This window comes from Petromyzon marinus, chromosome 28 (assembly GCF_048934315.1).
Source record: "Petromyzon marinus isolate PM22_M1 ecotype Great Lakes invasive population chromosome 28, UKy_Petmar_22M1.pri1.0, whole genome shotgun sequence".
Taxonomy (NCBI): domain Eukaryota; kingdom Metazoa; phylum Chordata; class Hyperoartia; order Petromyzontiformes; family Petromyzontidae; genus Petromyzon; species Petromyzon marinus.
In genome coordinates, this window is record NC_133694.1 from 1651398 (window position 1) to 1676038 (window position 24641).

A 24641-nucleotide genomic window follows, 5' to 3' on the forward strand; every position below is an offset into this window, starting at 1 on the left:
AGGGCCACGCGACACGCTCAAAAACCTGACGGGGCCACGTGACACGCTCAAGAACCTGACAGGGCCACGTGACATGCTCAAGAACCTGACGGGGCCACGTGACACACTTAAGAACCTGACGGGGCCACGTGACATGCTCAAGAACCTGACGGGGCCACGTGACACACTTAAGAACCTGACGGGGCCACGTGACATGCTCAAGAACCTGACGGGGCCACGTGACACACTTAAGAACCTGACAGGGCCACGCGACACGCTCAAAAACCTGACGGGGCCACGTGACACGCTCAAGAACCTGACAGGGCCACGCGACATGCTCAAGAACCTGACAGGGCCACGTGACATGCTCAAGAACCTGACAGAGCCACGTGACACGCTCAAGAACCTGACGGGGCCACGTGACACGCTCAAGAACCTCACGGGGCCACGTGACATGCTTAAGAATCTGACGGGGCCACGTGACATGCTCAAGAACCTCACGGGGCCACGTGACATGCTTAAGAACCTGACAGGGCCACGTGACACGCTCAAGAACCTGACAGGGCCACGTGACACGCTCAAGAACCTGACGAGGCCACGTGACACGCTCAAGAACCTGACGAGGCCACGTGACATGCTCAAGAACCTGACAGGGCCACGTGACATGCTCAAGAACCTGACAGGGCCACGTGACATGCTCAAGAACCTGACGAGGCCACGTGACATGCTCAAGAACCTGACAGGGCCACGTGACATGCTCAAGAACCTGACGGGGCCACGTGACACGCTCAAGAACCTCACGGGGCCACGTGACATGCTCAAGAACCTGAGGGGGCCACGTGACACGCTCAAGAACCTGACGGGGCCACGTGACATGCTCAAGAACCTCACGGGGCCACGTGACATGCTCAAGAACCTCACGGGGCTACGTGACATGCTTAAGAACCTCACGGGGCCACGTGACATGCTCAAGAACCTAACAGGGCCACGTGACATGCTCAAGAACCTGACGGGCCACGTGACACGCTCAAGAACCTGACGGGGCCACGTGACACGCTCAAGAACATCACGGGGCCACGTGACATGCTTAAGAATCTGACGGGGCCACGTGACATGCTCAAGAACCTGACGGGGCCACGTGACATGCTCAAGAACCTGACGGGGCCACGTGACATGCTTAAGAACCTGACAGGGCCACGTGACACGCTCAAGAACCTGACAGGGCCACGTGACACGCTCAATAACCTGACGAGGCCACGTGACATGCTCAAGAACCTGACAGGGCCACGTGACACGCTCAAGAACCTGATGAGGCCACGTGACATGCTCAAGAACCTGACAGGGCCACGTGACACGCTCAAGAACCTGACGGGGCCACGTGACACGCTCAAGAACCTCACGGGGCCACGTGACATGCTCAAGAACCTGACGGGGCCACGTGACATGCTCAAGAACCTGACGGGGCCACGTGACATGCTCAAGAACCTCACGGGGCCACGTGACATGCTTAAGAACCTCACGGGGCCACGTGACACGCTCAAGAACCTCACGGGGCCACGTGACATGCTTAAGAATCTGACGGGGCCACGTGACATGCTCAAGAACCTGACGGGGCCACGTGACATGCTCAAGAACCTGACGGGGCCACGTGACATGCTTAAGAACCTGACAGGGCCACGTGACACGCTCAAGAACCTGACAGGGCCACGTGACACGCTCAAGAACCTGACGAGGCCACGTGACATGCTCAAGAACCTGACAGGGCCACGTGACATGCTCAAGAACCTGACGAGGCCACGTGACATGCTCAAGAACCTGACAGGGCCACGTGACATGCTCAAGAACCTGACAGGGCCACGTGACATGCTCAAGAACCTGACGAGGCCACGTGACATGCTCAAGAACCTGACAGGGCCACGTGACACGCTCAAGAACCTGACGGGGCCACGTGACACGCTCAAGAACCTCACGGGGCAACGTGACATGCTCAAGAACCTGACGGGGCCACGTGACACGCTCAAGAACCTGATGGGGCCACGTGACATGCTCAAGAACCTCACGGGGCCACGTGACACGCTCAAGAACCTGACGGGGCCACGTGACATGCTCAAGAACCTCACGGGGCCACGTGACACGCTCAAGAACCTGACGGGGCCACGTGACACGCTCAAGAACCTCACGGGGCAACGTGACATGCTCAAGAACCTGACGGGGCCACGTGACACGCTCAAGAACCTGACGGGGCCACGTGACATGCTCAAGAACCTCACGGGGCCACGTGACATGCTCAAGAACCTGACGGGGCCACGTGACATGCTCAAGAACCTCACGGGGCCACGTGACACGCTCAAGAACCTGACGGGGCCACGTGACATGCTCAAGAACCTCACGGGGCCACGTGACACGCTCAAGAACCTGACGGGGCCACGTGACACGCTCAAGAACCTCACGGGGCAACGTGACATGCTCAAGAACCTGACGGGGCCACGTGACACGCTCAAGAACCTGACGGGGCCACGTGACATGCTCAAGAACCTCACGGGGCCACGTGACATGCTCAAGAACCTGACGGGGCCACGTGACACGCTTACGAGTCACGCACCGCCCCCCGGCCTGCCCGCCCACCCGCGTCTCGACTCGAGGCCAGGGCGCGTCGTCCCCAGCTGGAGTGGCGTGGCCAATCCCAAACTCCGGCACCATCACACTAGCGGAGGGGCTGCGTGACACCATGGGAGTCGTCATCTCCGCAAGAACGTCGCTCCACCCTACAGGAGCTTCACTTCTCAACCCCCCCTCTCCTTAATCCAGCCGCTGCTCTCTCCTCCCCACATCCATCACCAGACCGCAGGTCACAACAACTCACTCACCCACCCTCTCACTCACCCACTCACTCACCCACTCACTGCACTGAAGGTCAAATCACTTCCCTTCCCGCTTCCATCCTGGCACCGCTTCACTTTGTAATTCCCTCCTGCCACCATCATCACCACCATCATCATCATCGCCGTCGTCTCTCTCCCCCCAAGCCCTTACTGCAATAACCTTGCCCAGTTCTTTTGGTTGACTGCTGCCCGACACGTTGGGCTTTTGGGGCCTGCGCTCAAGCAGCTGCGTTGAAAATAAAATAAATATGTGGGCAACTTTCCTTCACTCTTTCAATATCAACGGCGCCGGTTTTACGAAACGGCGCCGGTGCGCGACAAAGGGGCCTTTGTCACCGCTGGCAGGTGGCCGTGTCCACACGAGGCCCCCACGGGGAACTTTGCCCTCCTGGATTGCGCGCCAGGGAAGCAAGAGTACATGATGGGGTGCGTGCGTGGCTGGGAGCCTGCATGGGTGGGTGGGTGGGTGAGTGGGTGCATGGGTGGGTGAGTGCGTGGGTGAGTACGTGTGTGCGTGGGTGAGTGGGTGCGTGCGTGGGTGGGTGAGTGCGTGCGTGGGTGAGTACGTGCGTGCGTGGGTGAGTGGGTGCGTGCGTGGGTGGGTGAGTACGTGCGTGGGTGGGTGCGTGCATGGGTGGGTGCGTGCGTGGGTGGGTGCATCCATGGATGCGTGGGTGAGTGCTTGCATGGGTTGATGCGTGGGTGAGTGGGTGCGTGCGTGGGTGGGTGCGTGCGTGGGTGGGTGCGTGGGTGGGTGCGTGGGTGGGTGGGTGCTTGCATGGGTTGATGCGTGCGTGTGTGGGTGAGTGGGTGCGTGCGTGGGTGGGTGGGTGCGTGGGTGAGTACATGCGTGCGTGGGTGAGTACATGCATGCGTGGGTGGGTGGATGCGTGGGTGCGTGCATGCGTGGGTGAGTGCGTGGGTGCGTGGGTGTGTGCGAGGGTGGGTGCTTGCATGGGTTGATGCGTGCGTATGTGGGTGAGTGGGTGCGTGCGTGGGTAGGTGCGTGCGCAGGTGGGTGCGTGGGTGAGTACGTGCGTGCGTGGGTGGGTGCGTGCGTGGGTGCGTGGGTTGATGCGTGCGTGCGTAGCTTGGTGCGAGGGAGCCGGCGATCGCTCGCCGGAGATGCGGTTCTGCACAGAACGCGGCCTCGCGGCGCGTCCAGCGTGACTTGGAGGTGGCGGTTGTGGTGGTTGCGGTGGTGGCGGTGGTTGCGGTGGTGGCGGTGGTGGCGGTAGCGTACCGGCGGCTGGCGTCGCGCACGTCGGTGATGTTAGAGAAGAGGTGGTGCTGCTCCGTCTTGGTCATAGTGATGCGGAGGTCGGCCGACTCCAGGAACACGCGGATTAGCACTTCCAGGCTGTGCAGGTACGAGTGCTCTGACGTGATGATCTCGAACATCGCCTTCCACGTGCCCACGCATGCACACAGAGACAAACATCCCCCGTGTAGCCTCAACACACCGCCTCGTATGCAGGAGGCCGTCGGTTCGATCCCGACCCCGACGCCTGCTGTATATTTGGAGTGTGGGTATCTCCCCATGTCCGCGTGGATTTTTCTTTGGGTAACCCTCTGAATTTTCCCTCCACATTTAGAATCAAAATGCGTTCAGAGTATTTGGCTACTGTTATATGTTTCTACGCGATAAGCCATCTCGTTGACCTACCATTTGTGGCCAGGTCGCTTCTGTAAAATAGCTTTTTAGCTATATAGCTCAGTGGGCCTTACCTGGTAAAATAAAACCATTTTTTTAATATAGTCTTTTTTAAATACTGCAAGGGAGTAGCACTAATGAAGGCCGTCGCGGCACACAAGAGCGTGGAGTGGCTCACGCCCGGCCGCCTTTGTCTCTCCCGTGCCGCCGATGTTTACTACACACCACACCAGCTGCTCCTTTGAAAGCTGAGTCTACCGAAGAGGAGGCCCAGGACCGGTTCAACCCGAAACAAACCCCGCACCAATTCAACTAATCCCGACCGTCACCGTAACGCTCCACCCTGGCACTACGTGTGTGTGCGCGTGCGTGTGGAGAGAGCGGTGGCGCAGCGCAGCGGTTAGCGCTTCGCTGCGCTACGAAACCCGGGCAACCCGAGATCGATTCCCCGCTCACGACCAACACCAGTGACGATTATCTGAACCGGTCCCGGGCCTCCCCTAGCTCGACTCAGCCTCAAATGAGTACCTGGTGCAGTGTGTAAACATCGCCACTGGGGAAACAAAGACGGTCGGGCAATGGTGCTGGCCACCCACCCCCTCGTGTACCGTTCCGGCCTTCATAGGTGGTGCTCGCTAACAGCACTTGCCCCTACAGTCTGTTAAGGCTATACGGGGGATCTTTGTCTTTGTGTGTGCGTCTGTGTGTGTGTGTGTGCGTGCATCGAAATACATCGAGCCTCGGGCCTGCTGGTTCACCTCCTGCCTCTTCCTTTCCTCCGAGGAGAGCCTCTCCAGGACGCCCGAGTCCCCGACCTCGGGCAGCTGACTCCACATCACCCGCTGGGGTCTGTACGTGGGCACGATGCTGGGGTCCGAGTCAACGGCGGCGGCCGGCAGCGGGCAGGACGAGCCCACCGCCGTCGGCGAAGGGCCCCCCCCCTGCTCGGGGGACCCCGGGGGGCCGCCGTCCTCGTCCGCGGCCCCACCGTCGAGCCCTCGCTCGCGGAACTGCTGGTACAGCACCGTGTCCGCGCCTGCGCCGGGCGGGAGGTGTGGCGGGAGGGGGCGGGGGGGGGGGAGTCGGGGGAGGTAGAGGGTCGGAGACTCTTTACCGGCTGGCGCTACGGGCCGAGCAGGCGCGAGGCCGGCGTGGCACGGCTGGGATCTTCCCACCGGATAATGAGCCAGAGCCAGAGCCAGAGCCGGAACACCGAACCGCGAAACGCCGGCTTCGCGGGAAGACGTCCGAACGTGGAGCGGGGGCCAAGCAGGGCCAAGGGGCGGGGCTAAGGGTGCGTTCGTCACGTGCGACAGTCGGTGTGTGCGCTGCCAATCGGGGTGTTCCGAGCGTCAAGATGGATAGGCAGCCGTGATTCTCCCGTCCGCGCACCAGCACCGTCCGCCCCGGCTGGGCCACCGGCCCGCGGCTACTTACACTCCTCAAACGTGTGTGACTTCTTCAGCGAAAGTTTCTTCGAGTCGCTTGCCTGCAAAAGTAAATCGCGAACATTAATTTTTCGACATTTAACGCCGCCGGCTTTTCCCCCCGACCAAATGTTCACGATTCGTCTTGGGGGATTTAGTCAGTTTAAGACGGGGTAGACGGCTTTCGCGACCAATATCATCCATAATAGAGGGTTTTGGGGGGTTAGATTGCATAAATATATAAACGTGTCGTTATACCCCCCCACCACCCGACACAGTCAATTAGTAAGTTTTGTCCCATTAACAGAACATGCCAATTCCATGCTAGTACAGCACACCAGTTGTGTGTTGGAGAGCAAATCCGCAACACTTACAATGTTACATTGAAGGGAAAGAATACAATAATAAAATATATATAAAACAATAAAAATTCTCACGACGTTTCGACCATAACACAAACGGTCGTCATCGACACACCTGATGACGACCGTTTGTGTTATGGTCGAAACGTCGTGAGAATTTTTATTGTTTTATATATATTTTATTATTTTATTGTTTCCCTTCAACGTGACTTTACCGAAAGAGCTAAGAATATGAATTACTGCAGTCACGAAAGCTTTAAATCAAAACTTACAATGTTGTTGTTGTTGTTTGGATGAGATGGTCGCGTAGTGTTTTATCTAACACGTAGGCTTTCGCGACCGATATATTATTATTATATAATATTCTTCACACGTGAAAAGCCAGAACCCTGATGTCACGCCAACTCCGTAACGCTGTCATCAATAATCATCAGCGGGTGACGTCACTCCACGTGGAGCACCCACGTCATTAATAATCATGAGCGAAACATTTTTTTCCATTTAATATTTTAGATTTACTGCAATGCTCACGTCACACGGTACTCGAATTGGAAATGTTGTTGTGGGTTTACTGTCCAACACACAATCGGTGTGCTGAACTAGTAGCGAATCGGCCCGTTTTGTTCACGTGACAAACCTTACCAATTGGCTGTTTCGGGTGTCGGCGGGTTTCAGCGACACGTTTACATTGAAGCGATCTAACGACAAAAATAGCCCCAAAATTACGGGCAGTACTTTATGATGACGACGACAGCCAATCAAATCGATTGGCCACGTCACACTGGCGACATCGGTTTGGTTCGTCAGCAAATTCGGTCGCGTTGAACAGCCCGAGCAAAAAAACGTTGACAACTTGGCACGAAGTTTGCATATTTACTGTGATTCCCAGTGCCCCTTGAGCTACGGGGGCCCTGAGGCGTTTGCTTCTCTTTGCAATGACAGGCGCGTGGCTCTGGGTAATGAACCTCGGCGGAAGTGGGTGGCAACGTCTGCGTGTGTGGCTCCGAGCTTCATGGACTCGTGAACGTTTCAACTTCACTTTGGCCGCTGCTGTTATTCTGTGCCAATCTCGAGCGCCCGGCTTGCACTGGACACCCGTGGCAAAGAGCTTGATGGCTCATCGGATTCCTCAGGTCTAAATAGATACTCTGCGGCTGGCACGTGGCCTGCAGTATTCTGGCAGTCGGTGGGGGGTGGATGGGGAAAAAACAAAAGATCCTTCATGAATAACACTATCAGTGTTAGCAGCCATGATCAATCCACTGCTGGATGAAGACCGCGCAAATCACTCGTTTGTGTTCGTACGTAACCATGAGTTTTATTTTTGCGATCGACTGACGGGTGGGGTGTGGATCATGTTGACGACGACGATGACGACGATGATGATGACGACGATGATGATGATGATGGCGGCGGCGACGATGACGCGTGGGTTTGTTCCCACTCATGTGGCATCACGTGATGGGGCACGCGGCGGCTTGGTTTGTGTTGTGGCTCCTTTACCTTAACCACCCCCTACCCACCCCCTACCCACCCCCTACCCACCCCCTAACCACCCCTAACCACCCCTAACCACCCCCTACCCACCCCCTACCCACCCCCTACCCACCCCTACCCACCCCCTACCCACCCCCTACCCACCCCCTACCCACCCTCAACTCACCCCCTACCGACCCCCTACCCACCCCCTACCCACCCTCTACCTACCCCCTACCCACCCCCTACCCACCCCCTACCCACCCCCTACCCACCCTCTACCCACCCCCTACCCACCCCCTCCCTACCCTCTACCCACCCCCTACCCACCCCCTACCCACCCTCTACCCACCCCCTACCCACCCCCTACCCACCCCCTACTCACACCCTACCCACCCCCTACCCACCCTCTACCCACCCACCAAACAACCTCTACCCATCCCCTACCCATCCCCTACCCACCCCCTACCCACCCCCTACCCATCACCTACCCATCCCCTACCCACCCCCTACCCATCCCCTACCCACCCCCTACCCATCACCTACCCATCCCCTACCCATCCCCTACCCACCCCCTACCCACCCCCTACCCATCACCTACCCATCCCCTACCCATCCCCTACCCATCCCCTACCCATCCCCTACCCACCCCCTACCCATCACCTACCCACCCCCTACCCACCCCCTACCCATCACCTACCCATCCCCTACCCACCTCCTACCCACCCCCTACCCACCCCCTACCCATCACCTACCCACCCCCTACCCACCCCCTACCCATCCCCTACCCATCCCCTACCCACCCCCTACCCACCCCCTACCCACCCCCTACCCATCACCTACCCATCCCCTACCCACCCCCTACCCATCCCCTACCCACCCCCTACCCATCACCTACCCACCCCCTACCCACCCCCTACCCATCACCTACCCATCCCCTACCCACCTCCTACCCACCCCCTACCCACCCCCTACCCACCCCTTAACACCGTTCCCTGCGATTGCGACACCCGACAACAATGCTCAGGCGCTGTCAGTGGGACAAGGGGAGTCAAGCCGCTGGGCAGGAAGGTAAAGGCGCAGCACTCCAATTGCCTGCTCGTGACCACCCGCTGCAGAACGGCGGTCCCCAGAGAGAACCCCTCTGCGGAGGGTATTTTGTCCCGACGCTTCCACGGTGGCTAGGCGTGTCGGGACGTGTGGGAGATTCCCACAGTTGACCCCACCACGACACGCGAGCCTGCCGAGCGTAGGCTGCGGTGTAGTCCTCTCTGCCGCTGGCTATGACAGAGGTGTGGGGCAGGGGGAGATTTGAGAAACTGGCACCCTCGTGTCAACTGCCACGCCGGGAGATAGAGCACGACGGTAAGTCCCCGTACCCTCTCGTACCCTCGCCCTCCCGTACCCTCTCGTCCCCTCTCACGCACGGCGGAGAGCTCTCTCCGAGTCCTCGCCCGGCGCTCGGGTCAGTTCCCGAAGAAGCCCCCAGCACGCGACATGCGAAACGTCGGACATCGTGGCCCGGACCCCGACGGCACGGGGCTGTTGGGCACGCGGGGCGAGTTTCCCCACTGGGCTTTGGCAAACGGCCGTCTGGAACGCCGTGCCGCCCCAGCCGGAGCTTGGAGGCCTTAATCGGTGTTCACCGTCCCAGCATGCCGTGGGTGCAGCGGGGAGACGCGGTGATCGCGAGGCACAGCGGGGGCGGTGCGAGTGGACCTGATTTTCTGGTCGCGATTGATATTGTCGGGTTTGTGAATCTGTAACCTGCGGCTGTTAATGCTCGGCTGGCATTGCCTGCTTCTGTAGAATTGCTAATTTTTATTTTTATTTTGCAATACAAGCTGGAGAGCACGAGCAGTTAAGGGAGCCGCAAATTCTGTTGAGCGAAATTCGACTGCGGCAATCGGCGCTAGTCACCGTACTAGATGGGGAGTCGAACACAGTTTCCTGAATTGAGAAAGGTTGGTGTCGTGAAGAGCTTCGGGGAAAAGAGACGACGGGAGGTTATCCAGAAAGTGCTGTCACCTGCAGTGTTGCGGGTGAGTGAGTTGGAGAGTGAGTGTGTTGCTGTGACCTGCAGTGCGGTGAGCGGCGGAGCGAGTGAGTGTGTTGTTGTGACCGCGTGTCCAGCCACCGCATGCCCAAACAGCCTTAGTTTGGCCGGATAGATGGGGCTAAACAGGTAAGGCACGGGCTAGAGAAGAGATGGACTAATGTGGTACAGAAAGATGTGAAGCTGAGTGGACTTGCTGATGACTGGTACCAGCGGTATCAAGAACGGCCTCCATGGAGGAGGCTCGTGCAGGACGCTACTGGGCAGTTGGAGGCAGTCGCCCTCCAGCAACAACAGACGGCAGAGGAGCGATGCTCACAACAACGATCAGAGAGCCGGGTGGCTAAAATACAGCAAGTTTGCACAGTAGGGGGCACAGGTGGTGCATCTGCCAGTGATCTCAGTCGACCTGTGGCACCTGGGTCTGTCTGGTGGCCTCCGGCCAGCGGGCCTTCGACACTTCACGTGGCCTCAAAGTGCACCTAGCCTGGCACAGGCGCCGTGGTGACCTCACTGCCACTTAGTGGTGAAGAGCGGTTGTTGTTGTCGTGTTGTGACTTGCAGTGTGGTTGAGATTGAACACGGAGGATGGGATGAGACGACACCGAGTCTGGTTGATCGAGTCGTCAACACGAGTTGAGTGCGTCGACCACGCACGCACGCACACATGCACACACTCACACACACACGCACACACGCACGCACGCACACACGCACACACTCACACACACACGCACACACGCACGCACACACGCACGCACACACGCACACACTCACACACGCACGCACGCACGAACGCACGCGGCCTCACCTTGGCGGGCGAGTGGGCCGCGTCCTCTCCCAGCGGCTTGAGCCACCCGACCTTGCCCTCGGCCGAGGCCTTCCCGCCCGCAGAGGCTGACGAGACGGCGCGGCGGTACGACGTGGAGCGAAGGCCCCGCTGGAGGCCCCCGACGTCGCCGACGGCACCGCCACCGGCGCCGTCGTCCGGGCGGCGCGAGCCCGGCTCCTCCGCCGGCGCCGCCTCGGCGTCTCCCGCCGAGGCGGCGCCCTCATCGTCCGACGCCGAGGGCGCCGCTTCCGCGAAGAGGAGGCTGCGCGTCCGGCGCTCGCGCCGGTCGACCGCCTGCAGGCTCCGGTGGTGGCTCAGGCCCCGGCGCGCGAACGCGTTGGCCCCGGCGGGCTTCCCGGCCGCCAGCCCCTTGGGGATGACCTGCGCGGTGCCCAGCTTCCGCGCCGCGGCGCTGTCGGTGCTGAGCACCACCGAGTCGACGTCGAACTCGAGAGGGCCGCCGCGCAGGCCGGAGGTCGGCCGCGCGGCGGAGGCGCCGCGGCACCTCGGCGCGGCGCCGTTGAGTGCCGGCGCGGGACCGGCGAGCGGGGAGCAGCCCGAGGCCGGCGGCCGGGGGGTCGCGCGCGAGGGGGACCGGGCGAGGGGCGCCGCGTCGGCGGGGTCCGTCTCCACGGGGGTGCCGGGCGACGTGGGCGACTCGCTGCCGCTGCTGCTGCTGACGACGCTGCCGCCACAGGCGCTGGCGGAGGAGGAGGAGGAGAGCAGAGACTGCGAGCGGTGGCGGCCGTGCGGGGAGTTCCACTTGGGGGAGATGTGGAGCTGCGACAGGTCGACGTCGTTGCTGCGCTCCATGTTCGATGTCTACGCAGCGGAGAGCTAGGCCAAGGTCATGGTGAGAGGCAGTGGTCGGGGAACTCCACAGCACGGCCACCTCCTCGCCCTCCTCTCTCTCTCTCTCGCTTGGATGGCGAGGCAGCCCTGCCTCGGGACTCCCTGGCACGGCAGGAGAGAAAACACACGCGGTGGTCGGTATTCTCACGTTGCCCCTTTGACGCCTGTCAAAGGGAGAGCACGCGGCTCGCAATCAGAAGGTTGCAAGTTGACACCCTGGTTGCGGGTGGGGTTGACTCAGCTCATCATCCCTCACTGGCTGGACCGAGGTGGGGGGTGGGGTGATTCAAGCTGCCGCGCCGAGAGAAGGGGAATCGAACCGGTGACCCAGCCGGATTGCGAGCCCAGCGCGCTGACCCTTTGCGTCAAAGCGGCATCTCCCTCGGCGTGACCCGTGACTCGCAGCGTCCCAGGACTCACGTCACCGTCGTCGTGCATCACTTAAACCGCGCCTCCCGGGGCATCTGGAGGAGACAAAACAAGCGGGAACTTGAGATCGCCACTCGCTAGCGGACAGCAGCACACTGTCCGAAACAAGAAACTACGCGCCGTGCAGGCGACGTGCGGAGCGCGGGCGAGAATCCCTCACCCAACTGAGAAGCCATACTGCGCCCGGGACTCGTCGCGTTTCGTGCCGTCTGAGTTATTCGCACGCGCTACCAAGATGCGCCGATATCCGCATTTTAATCTCAAGTTGTTTTCATTCGGCGTTTGAGCGTCGTGTTCAGTGTCGTCGTCGTCCATGCAAACGGCATCGCTGAGGAAAGAGGATCGTTGGAAGGCAGTAGCCAGCCGGTGCCCCGGTGCTCTCAAGAATTTCCCGAGCTCTGAGGGTCCTCTGTACATTAAGATGCTTTCAGCCAAATAGCGATTGCTTATTATTATTATGATCATACGTGTGGGAGTAAATCAGAGCGCCCGCATAAAACGCACGCGTGCCCCCATACAGAAGGGACAGATGGAGATTAGGCAACAACATCTGTGTGTGTGGTCATCCAACAACCCTCGCTACTGCCTCCACACTGCGGGCTTACAGGCGGCCACCACCGATACCAACAGCCGCCATTCGCCGCTAAGTGACGGTGATGTCACCACGGCGGCTGTGCCAGGCCAGGTGCACTTTGAGGCCGTCACGTGAAGTGCCGAAGGCTCGCTGACACAGGAGGTCACGGCACAGACCCCAGGTGCCCTGGGTGGGCTGACTGAGATGACTGGTAGATGCACCAGCTGTACCCCCATACTATACCAGGCTAGGTGCACGAGGTCGCGGGACAGACCCAGCAGGTGCCGTGGGTGGGCTGACTGAGATGACTAGTAGACGCATCAGCTGTGCCCCCTACTGTGCCAACTACAATCGCCACCGCCGCGGCTTGTCTAGATGACTAAATTGTGGTTGCGCGTGAGTCATCTTCTTATGTTGACCCCACGGTGTGCACAAATGACTCTACATCTGACCCTGAATGGGAGTTTGGGAGTGGGGGCGGGGGTTAGGGGGTTCTGCTGTAAGATTCTAGAAAATCGATTGCGTGGCTTTGCGACCGACACAACAATCACCCCGCAGGAATTTAATTCACGGCGGTAGATTTCATGATCGACGGCAGCGTCGTCCCAACGTCGTCGTCGTCCCCCCAATTGCGCCCCCCCCCCCCCGCCAGGCTGTTGTGTGCCGGCCCCACTTCGGCCCCACTTCGGCTCCACGCCGGCCCCACGCCGGACCCACGCTGGACCCACGCCGCACCCACGCCGGCTTTGCCGCACATCCATTTAAGGACCTCGTGATGAAAAAAAAAGTTTTTATGATGTCGAGACATTTCCCTCTCGTCTAACCAGCCACCTTGTAAAACGTCGCAGCATTTTTTTTTCGTAAGTCGAGCGAGCTGCAACTGCATCAGTTCTAAATAAAACTATTGTGCAAGGCCCACTGAGCTTTACAGCTCTTCTTCAGAAGCGACCTGGCCACAAATGTTGACAAATGATAGCTCAACGAAGTGGCTTATCACCATCTGGAAATGTGTAGCAGCCAAATACTCCAAGCGCGTGATGTTGATTCTAAATGAGCAAAAACCCAGAGGACGCAGAGAAAAATCGATGCGACCACAAGGACAGAGAGAGACGCAAACTCCAAATATACAGGCGTACTAAAGTGTAGTCTCATGCTAACGAGGTAAAACATCGCCGCTTGGGAGACAAAGGCGGCCGGGCGTGGTGCTGGCCACCCACCCTCTCGTGTGCCGCACTTCATAGTTTCTGCTCGCGCACAGCACTTGCCCCAACAACGGCCTGTTAGAGGCTACACGGGGGGGGTGACTTTGTCTTCGTTACGTGTGTAAATGAGCTAAGGGAGGGGAGGAGGAGAGAGAGGCAAGGAGATTGATTGGTGGGTGGGTGGGGGGGTCGGTACGACAGAGCGGCTCGTCTTAAGGAATGAGCGTGGGCTGGCTAAGAACGCTATCTCATTCCAGACGACGGAGATCTTTAATGCTAAACAGACTCCGCCCGCGTGGAATCCCGCTCGCACAAACACGCAACATCTGCTCCAATAGCGCCCCCCGATTGCCTCGGGAATCATGCAGCACACACAGCCCCCCCCCCCCCCGCTCTTGACAACACTGTTCATCACTCCGTAATATGCACGTGCGTTTCATTACCGACGCGCTGCCCTGTGCAGCCGTAATGGACCTGCGTGACGCAGTCATCACCGTGGCCTATCCACTGCTGGATGATGGAGATCAACGTGGAGGATGTCGTCTCGAACTTGCGTGCGCTCTATAATCCACGTGCTCCTCGCTCTTGTCTCTCGCCCTGACCGTGCTTCTTTGTACACGCACTGTTCCGCTCACGTTCCACCCTGGCCCACGCTTGCACTTGCACGCGTTATAGCCGGCAAGTTGTCGCGTTATAGCCGGCAAGTTGTCGCGTTATAGCGGGCGAGTTGTCGCGTTATAGCGGGCGAGTTGTCGCGTTATAGCCGGCGAGTTGTCGCGTTATAGCCGGTGGGTCGCGTTATAGCGGGCGAGTTGTCGCGTTATAGCCGGCGAGTTGTCGCGTTATAGCGGGCGAGTTGTCGCGTTATAGCCGGCGAGTTGTCGCGTTATAGCCGGTGGGTCGCGTTATAGCGGGCGAGTTGTCGCGTTATAGCCGGCGAGTTGTCGCGTTATAGCGGGCGAGTTGTCGCGTTATAGCGGGCGAGTTGTTGCGTTATAGCGGGCGAGTTGTCACGTTATAGCCGGCGTAACACGTCGATGCAGCACCACGGTCTTTAACACCACCACCACCACATCATCATCGCTATGTTGCTGCTCATTGTCAGGTACAGCTATGACGACTTACGCCAGAGTTGAAAACTCATTTTCAGGGGGGCCGCCCCACCATCTGAAACCATTGGGGGTTTCTGACGGCAGCACAATGACGACGATGATGACGACGACGATGACGACAATGATGACGACGATGATGACGACGATGGGGTTGCGTTTTCACCACTTGTGTATGGTCGGGGGCGGGGCGCATGTCAGGGGTCGCCCTAAAGGCCGCCGGCCGCCACCAGTGACCCGTGGGCCTTGCAACGAAGAGCCCCGGGTCACGCGATGTCCTCGTTGCACCTGTCACGGCGTTTACCTGTTACACCTGGCTAAAGCGGCCTGCCGCATCGATTGACGAGCAACGTATAGGTGGGTAGAAAGTACTGCCTGAGCTAAGCAAGGGTTGAGCCTGGATCGTGCGAGGATGGGCGACCACCGTACCTCCAACAGGTGGTGTGGGGGAGAGCGGTGGTGGAGCGGTTAGCGCGCTGCACTACGAACCTGGGTGGCCAGAGTTCGAATCCCGCTCACGGCCAACAAACAGTGACGATGATCTGAACCGATCCTGGGCCATCCCCTAGGTCGACTCAGCCTCGACTGAGCACGTGTGCGCCTTTATTAGGCTTAGGTTGTCAGCAGATATGTTGCAAGCGCTGTACTGTGTGCATGCGCGCGAGTGTCAATGTCATCCCAAGTTAGTTACTTACCAGGGCACTGCTGGACTGTGAGAGTCACTGAGCCAGCGGTGCATTACGACCTCGTCACGGACTCAATCACAATACATCCAACTACATGGACCACGTCTCATAGCTACATGGACCACGTCCCATAGCTACATGGACAACGTCCCATAGCTACATACACAACGTCCCATAGCTACAAGCACAACGTCCCATAGCTACATGGACAACGTCCCATAGCTACAAGCACAACGTCCCATAGCTACATGGACCACGTCCCATAGCTACATGGACCATGTCCCATAGCTACATGGACAACGTCCCATAGCTACATGGACCACGTCTCATAGCTACATACACAACGTCTCATAGCTACATACACAACGTCTCATAGCTACATACACAACGTCTCATAGCTACATACACCACGTCCCATAGCTACATACACAACGTCTCATAGCTACATACACAACGTCCCATAGCTACATACACCACGTCCCATAGCTACATACACAACGTCCCATAGCTACAAGCACAACGTCCCATAGCTACATACACAACGTCCCATAGCTACATACACAACGTCCCATAGCTACATACACAACGTCTCATAGCTACATACACAACGTCCCATAGCTACATACACAACGTCCCATAGCTACAAGCACAACGTCTCATAGCTACATACACAACGTCCCATAGCTACATACACAACGTCCCATAGCTACATACACAACGTCCCATAGCTACAAGCACAACGTCCCATAGCTACATACACAACGTCCCATAGCTACATGGACCACGTCCCATAGCTACAAGCACAACGTCTCATAGCTACATACACAACGTCCCATAGCTACAAGCACAACGTCCCATAGCTACAAGCACAACGTCCCATAGCTACATGGACCACGTCCCATAGCTACAAGCACAACGTCCCATAGCTACATGGACAACGTCCCATAGCTACATGCACAACGTCCCATAGCTACATACACAACGTTCCATAGCTACAAGCACAACGTCCCATAGCTACAAGCACAACGTCCCATAGCTACATGGACAACGTCCCATAGCTACATGCACAACGTCCCATAGCTACAAGCACAACGTCCCATAGCTACATGGACAACGTCCCATAGCTACATACACAACGTCCCATAGCTACAAGCACAACGTCCCATAGCTACAAGCACAACGTCCCATAGCTACATGCACAACGTCCCATAGCTACATACACAACGTCCCATAGCTACAAGCACAACGTCCCATAGCTACATGCACAACGTCTCATAGCTACAAGCACAACGTCCCATAGCTACAAGCACAACGTCCCATAGCTACAAGCACAACGTCCCATAGCTACAAGCACAACGTCCCATAGCTACATACACAACGTCCCATAGCTACAAGCACAACGTCCCATAGCTACATACACAACGTCCCATAGCTACAAGCACAACGTCGCATATCCGCCCCGACCAAATGAACGGACGGCACCCCACCCAGTGCCGCCTGCGTCAGGCGTGGCTGTGTCGCTGCGCTCGCGATGTCTCGGCACGTGCGAGCCCTGTCCACACAGCCGCGTGCACCCCCAGCAAAGTCGGGGGATGCGACGTTGGCATCCACATCAGACTTGTCAGGCGATTTCAACGACACAAAAACGTGGAAAAAACGACCGTAGGCGAAGTGAATTGTAACTTTTACACCTCTGACACGCCAGTGCCATGACTCGGATAATACTCGAAATAAAACATTTGCCACGAACACGCGCCACTGAGTCTCAAGACTCCCTGCTCAGGAGGGTCCTGTCGGCATGCCGCTTTGACCGTGAACACACCCACAGCACTCAGGGACCCGCTTGCCGGGCTGCAATCTCGCGGCCACCTCGCAGCCTAGAAAATCTCTACGTGATCCACCAACCCCTGGATGAGACGGCAGTGGTGAATCTGGTGGCGATGTTGGCCCACTGGGGGGGGGGCATGCCCCCCCTACCTCCGCCCCCCCTTTCAGTTTCTAAACTCGCAGTGAGATGGCAGAAGAGATGCGGACAAGAGATAGAGCTCTAGAGATGAGAGGAGATGCATAGACAAGAGGAAAGATATGTTACGAGTTGAGATGAGAGATACAGTACTGTAGGTATACGAGAGACCGAGATGGAGTGAGATGAGAGATGCAGACGGGATACTGATGAGGTACTAACTGGCTATTCGCGATAATAATCCTATCCAGTATGTATCATTAGTTTGTTTTGCTTGAGAATATAATCGGATCAATCCCCTATACATTTTATATTAATCCGATGCTCATTGAGTTATGTTGGAGGGGGAGTTAAGTTTTAGATTCTTCTCGGTTCGCGATGCCTGAGGCGACACCGCCGCCGCTGGGAGAAGGGCGGCCCGGGTCCGCGAGACGGCCACGGGGAACCCTCCCGGCACGCGACGACACGACACGCGGGTGACACGTGGTAGTGGTGGTGGCGGCGGTGGTGGTGGTGGACGTGATGGTGGTGGTGGTGGTGCAGGAGTTGGTCTTGGTGGTGGTGGACGTGATGGTGGAGGAGGTGGTGGTGGTGTTGGTGGTAATGGTGGTGGTGGACGTGATAGTGGAGGAGGAGGTAGAGCTGGTGGTGGACGTGATGATGATGATGATAGGGGAGCGGTAGTGTAGCGGTTAGAGCGCTGCGCTACGAACCCGGCCACCCGAGTTAGATTCCCGCTCACGGCGAACACCAGTGACGATTATCGGAACCGGTCATGGGCCTCCGCTGGGTCGACTCAGCCTCAAATGAGTACCTGGTGCGGTGTGTAAACATCGCCACTGGGGAGATAAAGGTGGCCGGACGTGGTGCTGGCCACCCACCCCCTCGTGTGCCGTGCCGGCCTTCATAGGTGCTGCTCGCTAACAGCACTTGCCCCTACAGCCTGTTCAGGCTATACGAAGGAAATATCTGTCTTTGGTGGACGTGATGGTGGAGGAAGAGGTGGTGGTGGTGACCGGCATGCAGATGAATCCCTGGTGGTGGTGGAGGTGGTGGATATGGTGGTGGACGTGGTGGTGCTGACCGGGATGTGATGATTCCCTGGTGGTGGAGGAGGAGGAGGAGGTGGTGGTGGTGGTGGAGGTGGTGGTGGTGCACGTGGTGGTGGTGGTGACCGGCAGGAGAGACTCACCCTCCCAGGAGCGGGTTCGCGTCTGCGCAATCCACAAGGGTCCCCGGCTGTGTCGCCGCCTCTCTCGCTCTCGTTACGACTTCATCGCCACGCCAGGACAGGCTCCCTCGTCTCTCCCTCCCCGTGCCTTCACTCCCTCCGGCTCGCCTCGCTCATGATGGAGGCTGTACCTACACGTCGTACAACAACAACACGGCCAATGCGGCCGGCGCTGGGGAGGTGATCTGCCGATTGTTTTTTGGCTTTCTCGCTTCTCGCCGCCGCGCACTGAGAGTCTTTGCCAACTGCGCCCTCCGATCAACCAACCTCCCCCACCCTCTCTCTCTCCCCCTTGCCTTGCCCTGCCTCCCCCCTCTCTCTCTCTTTCTCTCTGTGCCTCCCTCTCGTCACCTCCTCCTGCTCGTCTCGCGGCATTACCCCCACTGTGATGCACACGCACGCATTGCGAAGTTCCTCTTGATCAATGCCTCTTCCAGCCAAACTCTCTCGCGCGCTCTCTCTCTCTCTCGGTGTCTCACTCCATCTCCCCGTGCCTCCATCCCTGCCACTCTTTCCATGTTCTTTTCACCTGCTCGGCCCGTGCATCCACACACACGCCACACACTACACACACCACACACACGCCACATACACACCACACACGCCACACACTACACACACGCCACACACTACACACACCACACACTACACGCACACGACACGCACACGACACACACACCACACACACGCGCCACACACTACACACACCACACACGCCACACACACCACACCCACGCCACACACACCACACATACGCGACACACACACAGCACACACACCACACACGCGACACACACACCACACACACGCGCGACACAGACACCACACACACACGACACACACACACACACCACACACACTACACACACACGATACACACCACACACACACGATACACACCACACTCACGCGACACACACCACACGCGACACACACCACACACACTCACGCGAGGCGTGTTGGTAAACGCGTGTTTGAGCCAAACTCTCTCCCCCTCTCTCTCCCTCCGTCTCGCTCGGTCTCCCCTCGCCCTCACCCTGCACCCCCCTCTAAGAGGTCCTGCTTCACCGTCCGGGTTACTCTGAAGAAGTTCCCAGCAGCACGCACCACCCCCACACGCCACCACCACCCCCGCCATCCCCAACCCCACCACCAACTACGCGCCACCCACCACTACCACACACCACCACCCCTACCCCCACCCTCTCTACCCCCACCACCCCTACCACCACCACCACCAACTACGCACCACCAGCCCCCATCACCCCCAACCCCACCACAAACTACGCGCCACCATGCGCCACCCCCACCACTACCACCCACCACCTCTACCACCAGGCACCACCCCCACCAGCAACACCACGCAACCCCACGGCCACTTACCCCCCCCCCCCCCCGTGCACTCGACTTGCCCCACCGGCACACGGCTCGTGCCGGAACACTCCGGGGGAATCGGCGGCGCACAGCGTCGCGCTCGGGTGGCGAGCATCGATCTGTGACCGGGGTCTGGTGCCGGTCCTGCAACGTCGGACGTCGCCTCTAGCCGCGGCGTGGACTGCGCTGTTTGTGCTCTTTGCCCTGCGCTGGCCGGGAAGGGGCTGCCCGGCGTGCTGCCTCTGTGACGGTGGTCACCCCGCCGGTAGGGGCCGTCCATAAATGACGTCACGCGATTTTGTACGATGTTTTACCCCCCCCCCCCATCGTCACACGGCGTCACAAAAAGTCAGAGACCCCCTCAAATATGACGTCACAAAGCTCTGCCCCCACCCCCCTCCCAAAAAAATAAAACATGCTTCAAATCGTTTTAAACTATCGTCATTGTAGTGCGTATTTAATGTGGCGCTGCACTCTGATGTTGTAGGAGAAAACATAAAAAAGTATATTTAATTAATTAGAACGTGTTGTCTGTATTTATTTAAAGTTGCTCATTTTGATGTGACGTCACATTTCTCAACCCCCCCACCGCCCTCGTCACGCATCGTCACAAATGTCTGACCCCCACCCCTAAGTGCGTGACGTCATTTATGGACGGCCCCGTAGACGCGTGCGCTGGGAGCTTCTGGCTAGGAGCCGCCTCTGTTTTCGGGCGGGCGATCGGTCGCCTCCCGATCGCTCTTCCGCCGCTACCACCACGAATATCGCTCAAGCGAAGGGCCAACTGAGCACGGTGGGCTAGGTGCGGTGCGAAAGAAGTTCCCAGCATACAGCGGTGGAGAGTGGGCGACCTCCCGCTGAACGAGAGTTGAACTCGGGGCTTGGACGCGCGACGCGCTAGAGCGCTTCGGAGTCGTCGTGCTCGTCGCGCGGATTCGTTCACATTCGTCTCTCGACTGGGCGAGACGAATCCGACGATGCCACGAAGCTATTTTGTTGTTGTCGTTGTTGTTGTCCACAGGTGCCGAGTAATAAACACCGGGCCCTGTTCGCGGGACTCTCTCGCCTGGATGGGAATCCCGCTCCAGGTTCTTCTCCTGACAAGACGGGGGCGACCCTTCTGGTTCGGTGGCTCAATGGGCGACTGGGGGAGGGCACGAGGGATGGGGGGGCACGAGGGATGGGGGGCACGAGGGATGGGGGGGCACGAGGGATGGGGGGCACGAGAGATGGGGGGGCACGAGGGATGGGGGGCACGAGAGATGGGGGGGCACGAGGGATGGGGGGCACGAGGGATGGGGGGGGGCACGAGGGATGGGGGGGGCACGAGGGATGGTCGCCGGTGTCACGCCGGGGTTGTTGCTACGGTAACGAGCCTGTGTTGTGATTGGTTGTTTTTATATATTATTTATTTTGTGTGTGACAACGCGGTTGCTAAGCGCAAGGGGGGGGGGGGGTGTGGGAACAAAACGTCAAACGACCGGCAAGAAACAGCACTATCAGAGATGGCATGGGTTAGAGTCGAACGCGTTTATTGAACTGAGTCAGGTTGTTGTTGTGATCTTTAAGAGCTTGGGGAAATCGATGACGGTGGGAGGGGAATTTACAAAGTGGAGCAGAGCGCGAGGGGAGAGGCAGACAGAGAAGTGCGGTGACGTGCAGTGTGGTGAGCGGGTGGGTGAGCTGGTGGGTGGGTGAGTGAGTGGGTGGGTGAGTGAGTGGGTGAGCGGGTGGGTGAGTGAGTGAGTGGGTGAGTGCGCGGGTGAGTGAGTAAGTGAGTGGGTGAGTGAGTGGGTGAGTGAGTGGGTGGGTGAGTGAGTGGGTGAGCGGGTGGGTGAGTGAGTGAGTGGGTGAGTGCGCGGGTGAGTGAGTAAGTGAGTGGGTGAGTGAGTGGGTGAGTGAGTGGGTGGGTGAGTGAGTGGGTGAGCGGGTGGGTGGGTGAGTGAGTGGGTGAGTGCGCGGGTGAGTGAGTAAGTGAGTGGGTGAGTGAGTGAATGGGTGAGTGAGTGGGTGAGCGAGCGAGTGGGTGGGTGAGTGAGTGGGTGAGCGAGTGAATGAGTGGGTGAGTGAGTGGGTGGGTGAGTGGGTGGGTGAGTGAGTGAGCGGGTGAGTGAGTGGGTGAGTGAGTAAGTGAGTGGGTGAGTGAGTGAATGGGTGAGTGAGCGGGTGAGAGGGCGGGTGGGTGCGCGAGAGAGTGAGTGAATGAGTGAGTGGGTGAGTGGGTGAGCGAGTGAATGAGTGAATGAGTGGGTGAGTGGGTGGGTGAGTGGGTGGGTGAGTGAGTGAGTGGGTCAGTGGGTGGGTGAGTGGGCGGGTGAGTGAGTATGATGGTTAAACACAGCCTGGGTGAGATGATGGTACAGACCGCGTCATCAACACGAATGAAGGAACGGACGGGCGAGGTCCACGTGGAACGGTGATCCTGCTCGTGGCAGCGATCGCGGAGCGACAAGGAGGCGACTGCCCGCCCACCCGAGGCTCTCTGGCACGTGGCGCGAAACGTCGGATAATCGTGTGGGGGGGGGGGAGGCGTCGGAAGACGTGAGCGCAAGATCGGATTGGAGGAAGCAGAGTACCGTGGTGGCTATGAGGTGTTAACTACCTCGCCTAGTACACAGGAGGTCATGGGTTCGATCCCGACCCTGACGCCTGCTGCTGTATATTTGGAATTCGCATGACTCTCTCTCCCCGTGATCGCGTGGCTTTTTTCTGCGGGTCCTTTGGGTTTCCCCTCCACACTTAGAATCAACATCACCACGCGTTCAGAGTACAGTGTTTTGGCTGCCATAAATGTCCACGCGATAAGCCAACTTCGTTGGGCTATCATTTACGATGGCCAGGTCGCTCCTGAAAAAGAGCGACACGACTCAGTGGGCCTTACCTGGTAACATACAAATAGTTGTCGTTTTACACTTTACAGTTTATACTTTACAATGTATCCTTTTATGAGACGCATGTGGCGTGACGCAATGCGGCGCTCACGGCTATGCAAAAGCGTTCCGCGTGCAACAGCGGAGGAGACGAAACCTCGTGAGAATATCTTTATTTACCCCTGGAGAGCGCACGAATGCGCGAGTCGAGATCGTGGCCCACGTGTCTTCCTCTGTTTACTCTCGAGCGGAATCCGATCTCTGGGAGACGCGCGTGTTTATTTTATACAAAGCTACGCAGCCGCAGCAGCAGCAACAACAGCAGAACAACGCGCATTTACTCCGTGTCTGTAGTAGATTCAGCCGCAACTTCAGACTCCCTACGTAGACAGAGGGCTTGCTTATTGTCTATATATATGTGTTTGTGTGTAGAGAGAGAGAGAGAGACAGATGGATGAAGAGAAAGAGGGAGTCAGTCACATGCAGTGGAGGAGAGAAAGGTAGATATTGGGCTTGGTCAAGGAACTGGAGCAAAGGAGTCAACAGCACGGACGGATTAGGGGGAATAAGGGAGGCCCAGACAATTAACAGATTAGCACGGTTGGCTACGTCTAATGCGAAAATAGTTCAGCATACATCCGTACAGCAGTGGAGAATGGGCGACCTCCGGCTGAGCGAGAGTTGAACGCGGGGCTTCGACGGAGAGCCAAAGGTGTCGACATTGAACTGGGGCGTTTGCCAGAATTCTCCGGATTATAAGACGCACCCAAACCCATATCCCAGTGTCCACAGTTATACACATCTGATCACACCGACCTACCGGATCATGCACGTGACTTAGTTGATCTCATAATGCTCTCTAAATATTTAGAATGTTCAGGACGTCGTCAATCTACTGCTGGATGCACCTCTCCCTTCGCCGTGTCGGTCACGAGGGCCGCTTGACCATACTTCACCACGCCGGTTGGTGACGCCGAGGAGCAGTTCATGCAGCAGCACTCGCCACTGGCGTTATCCGTGGTCGCGACTCGAACTTAGGTTGGCAGGTTGTTGGCGCGGTGTGATAATCATACTGGAATGTTTTGTTGTTTTTGGGTTACGGACGACTCATTTTGTGACGCTGCTGCCTGCCTGCCTGGGCAGTGGTGCACACGCACAGCCAACAACCGACTCCAACACACGCGTCAACAACAACAACAACGACAATCACTGCGCGTGGCCTTGAAAGAGACGACACGTGACAGTCGACGTTTCGGGACAGTGGTCTTTGCCCCACAAATTTAACAACAGGTCAACAACAACAACAAAAACACGTAACCACTCCTGAGTGACCACCGTCAGAACCACATTTATAAGTGAAGCTTCAAGGTTTGGAAGAATGTCCAAAATCTATTCGGTGAATTGACGCATTTGAAGAAAGTCCGCACACTACAAATATCCCGCACGACCCAAAAGCTGGGCACGCATTGGGAAAGGGCGATTGCCCGAAACGTTGCCTGCTATGCCAAACACAGATGGTGCTATTGACGAATGTGCGTGTTTGGTCCGTCAAGTTTTTTGTTATATCGAAGGCGTTCTCCCACCCTCTAGCGGTGACGAGTTGACACTGCGGTGACGTCTGGCCACGTGTTCGCCTCGCCCGTCCCCACGTGGTAGCTCACGTGGGGCGGGGTATTGATGACG

At 58.0% G+C, this 24641-nt stretch overlaps 1 protein-coding gene across 3 annotated transcripts in view; it reads right to left on the reverse strand.

The window, feature by feature from the left end:
• ARHGEF26 (Rho guanine nucleotide exchange factor 26) overlaps positions 1-19730 on the reverse strand; it is a 38352-nt gene extending 18622 nt beyond the window's left edge. The window contains exons 1-6 of one of the 3 annotated variants that reach the window (XM_032962088.2): positions 18676-19015; positions 11878-11984; positions 10648-11622; positions 5953-6004; positions 5274-5551; positions 4105-4265 (exon numbers count right to left, since the gene is read on the reverse strand). In XM_032962088.2, the coding sequence (XP_032817979.2) occupies positions 4105-4265; positions 5274-5551; positions 5953-6004; positions 10648-11481 (1325 nt within the window). In that variant the 5' untranslated portion in view covers positions 11482-11622; positions 11878-11984; positions 18676-19015. Of the gene's footprint in view, positions 1-4104; positions 4266-5273; positions 5552-5952; positions 6005-10647; positions 11623-11877; positions 11985-18675 lie in introns of all 3 variants that reach the window. The other 2 variants (XM_032962089.2, XM_032962086.2) reach the window with 2 other exon arrangements.
• Between the last annotated feature and the right edge of the window lie 4911 nt (positions 19731-24641).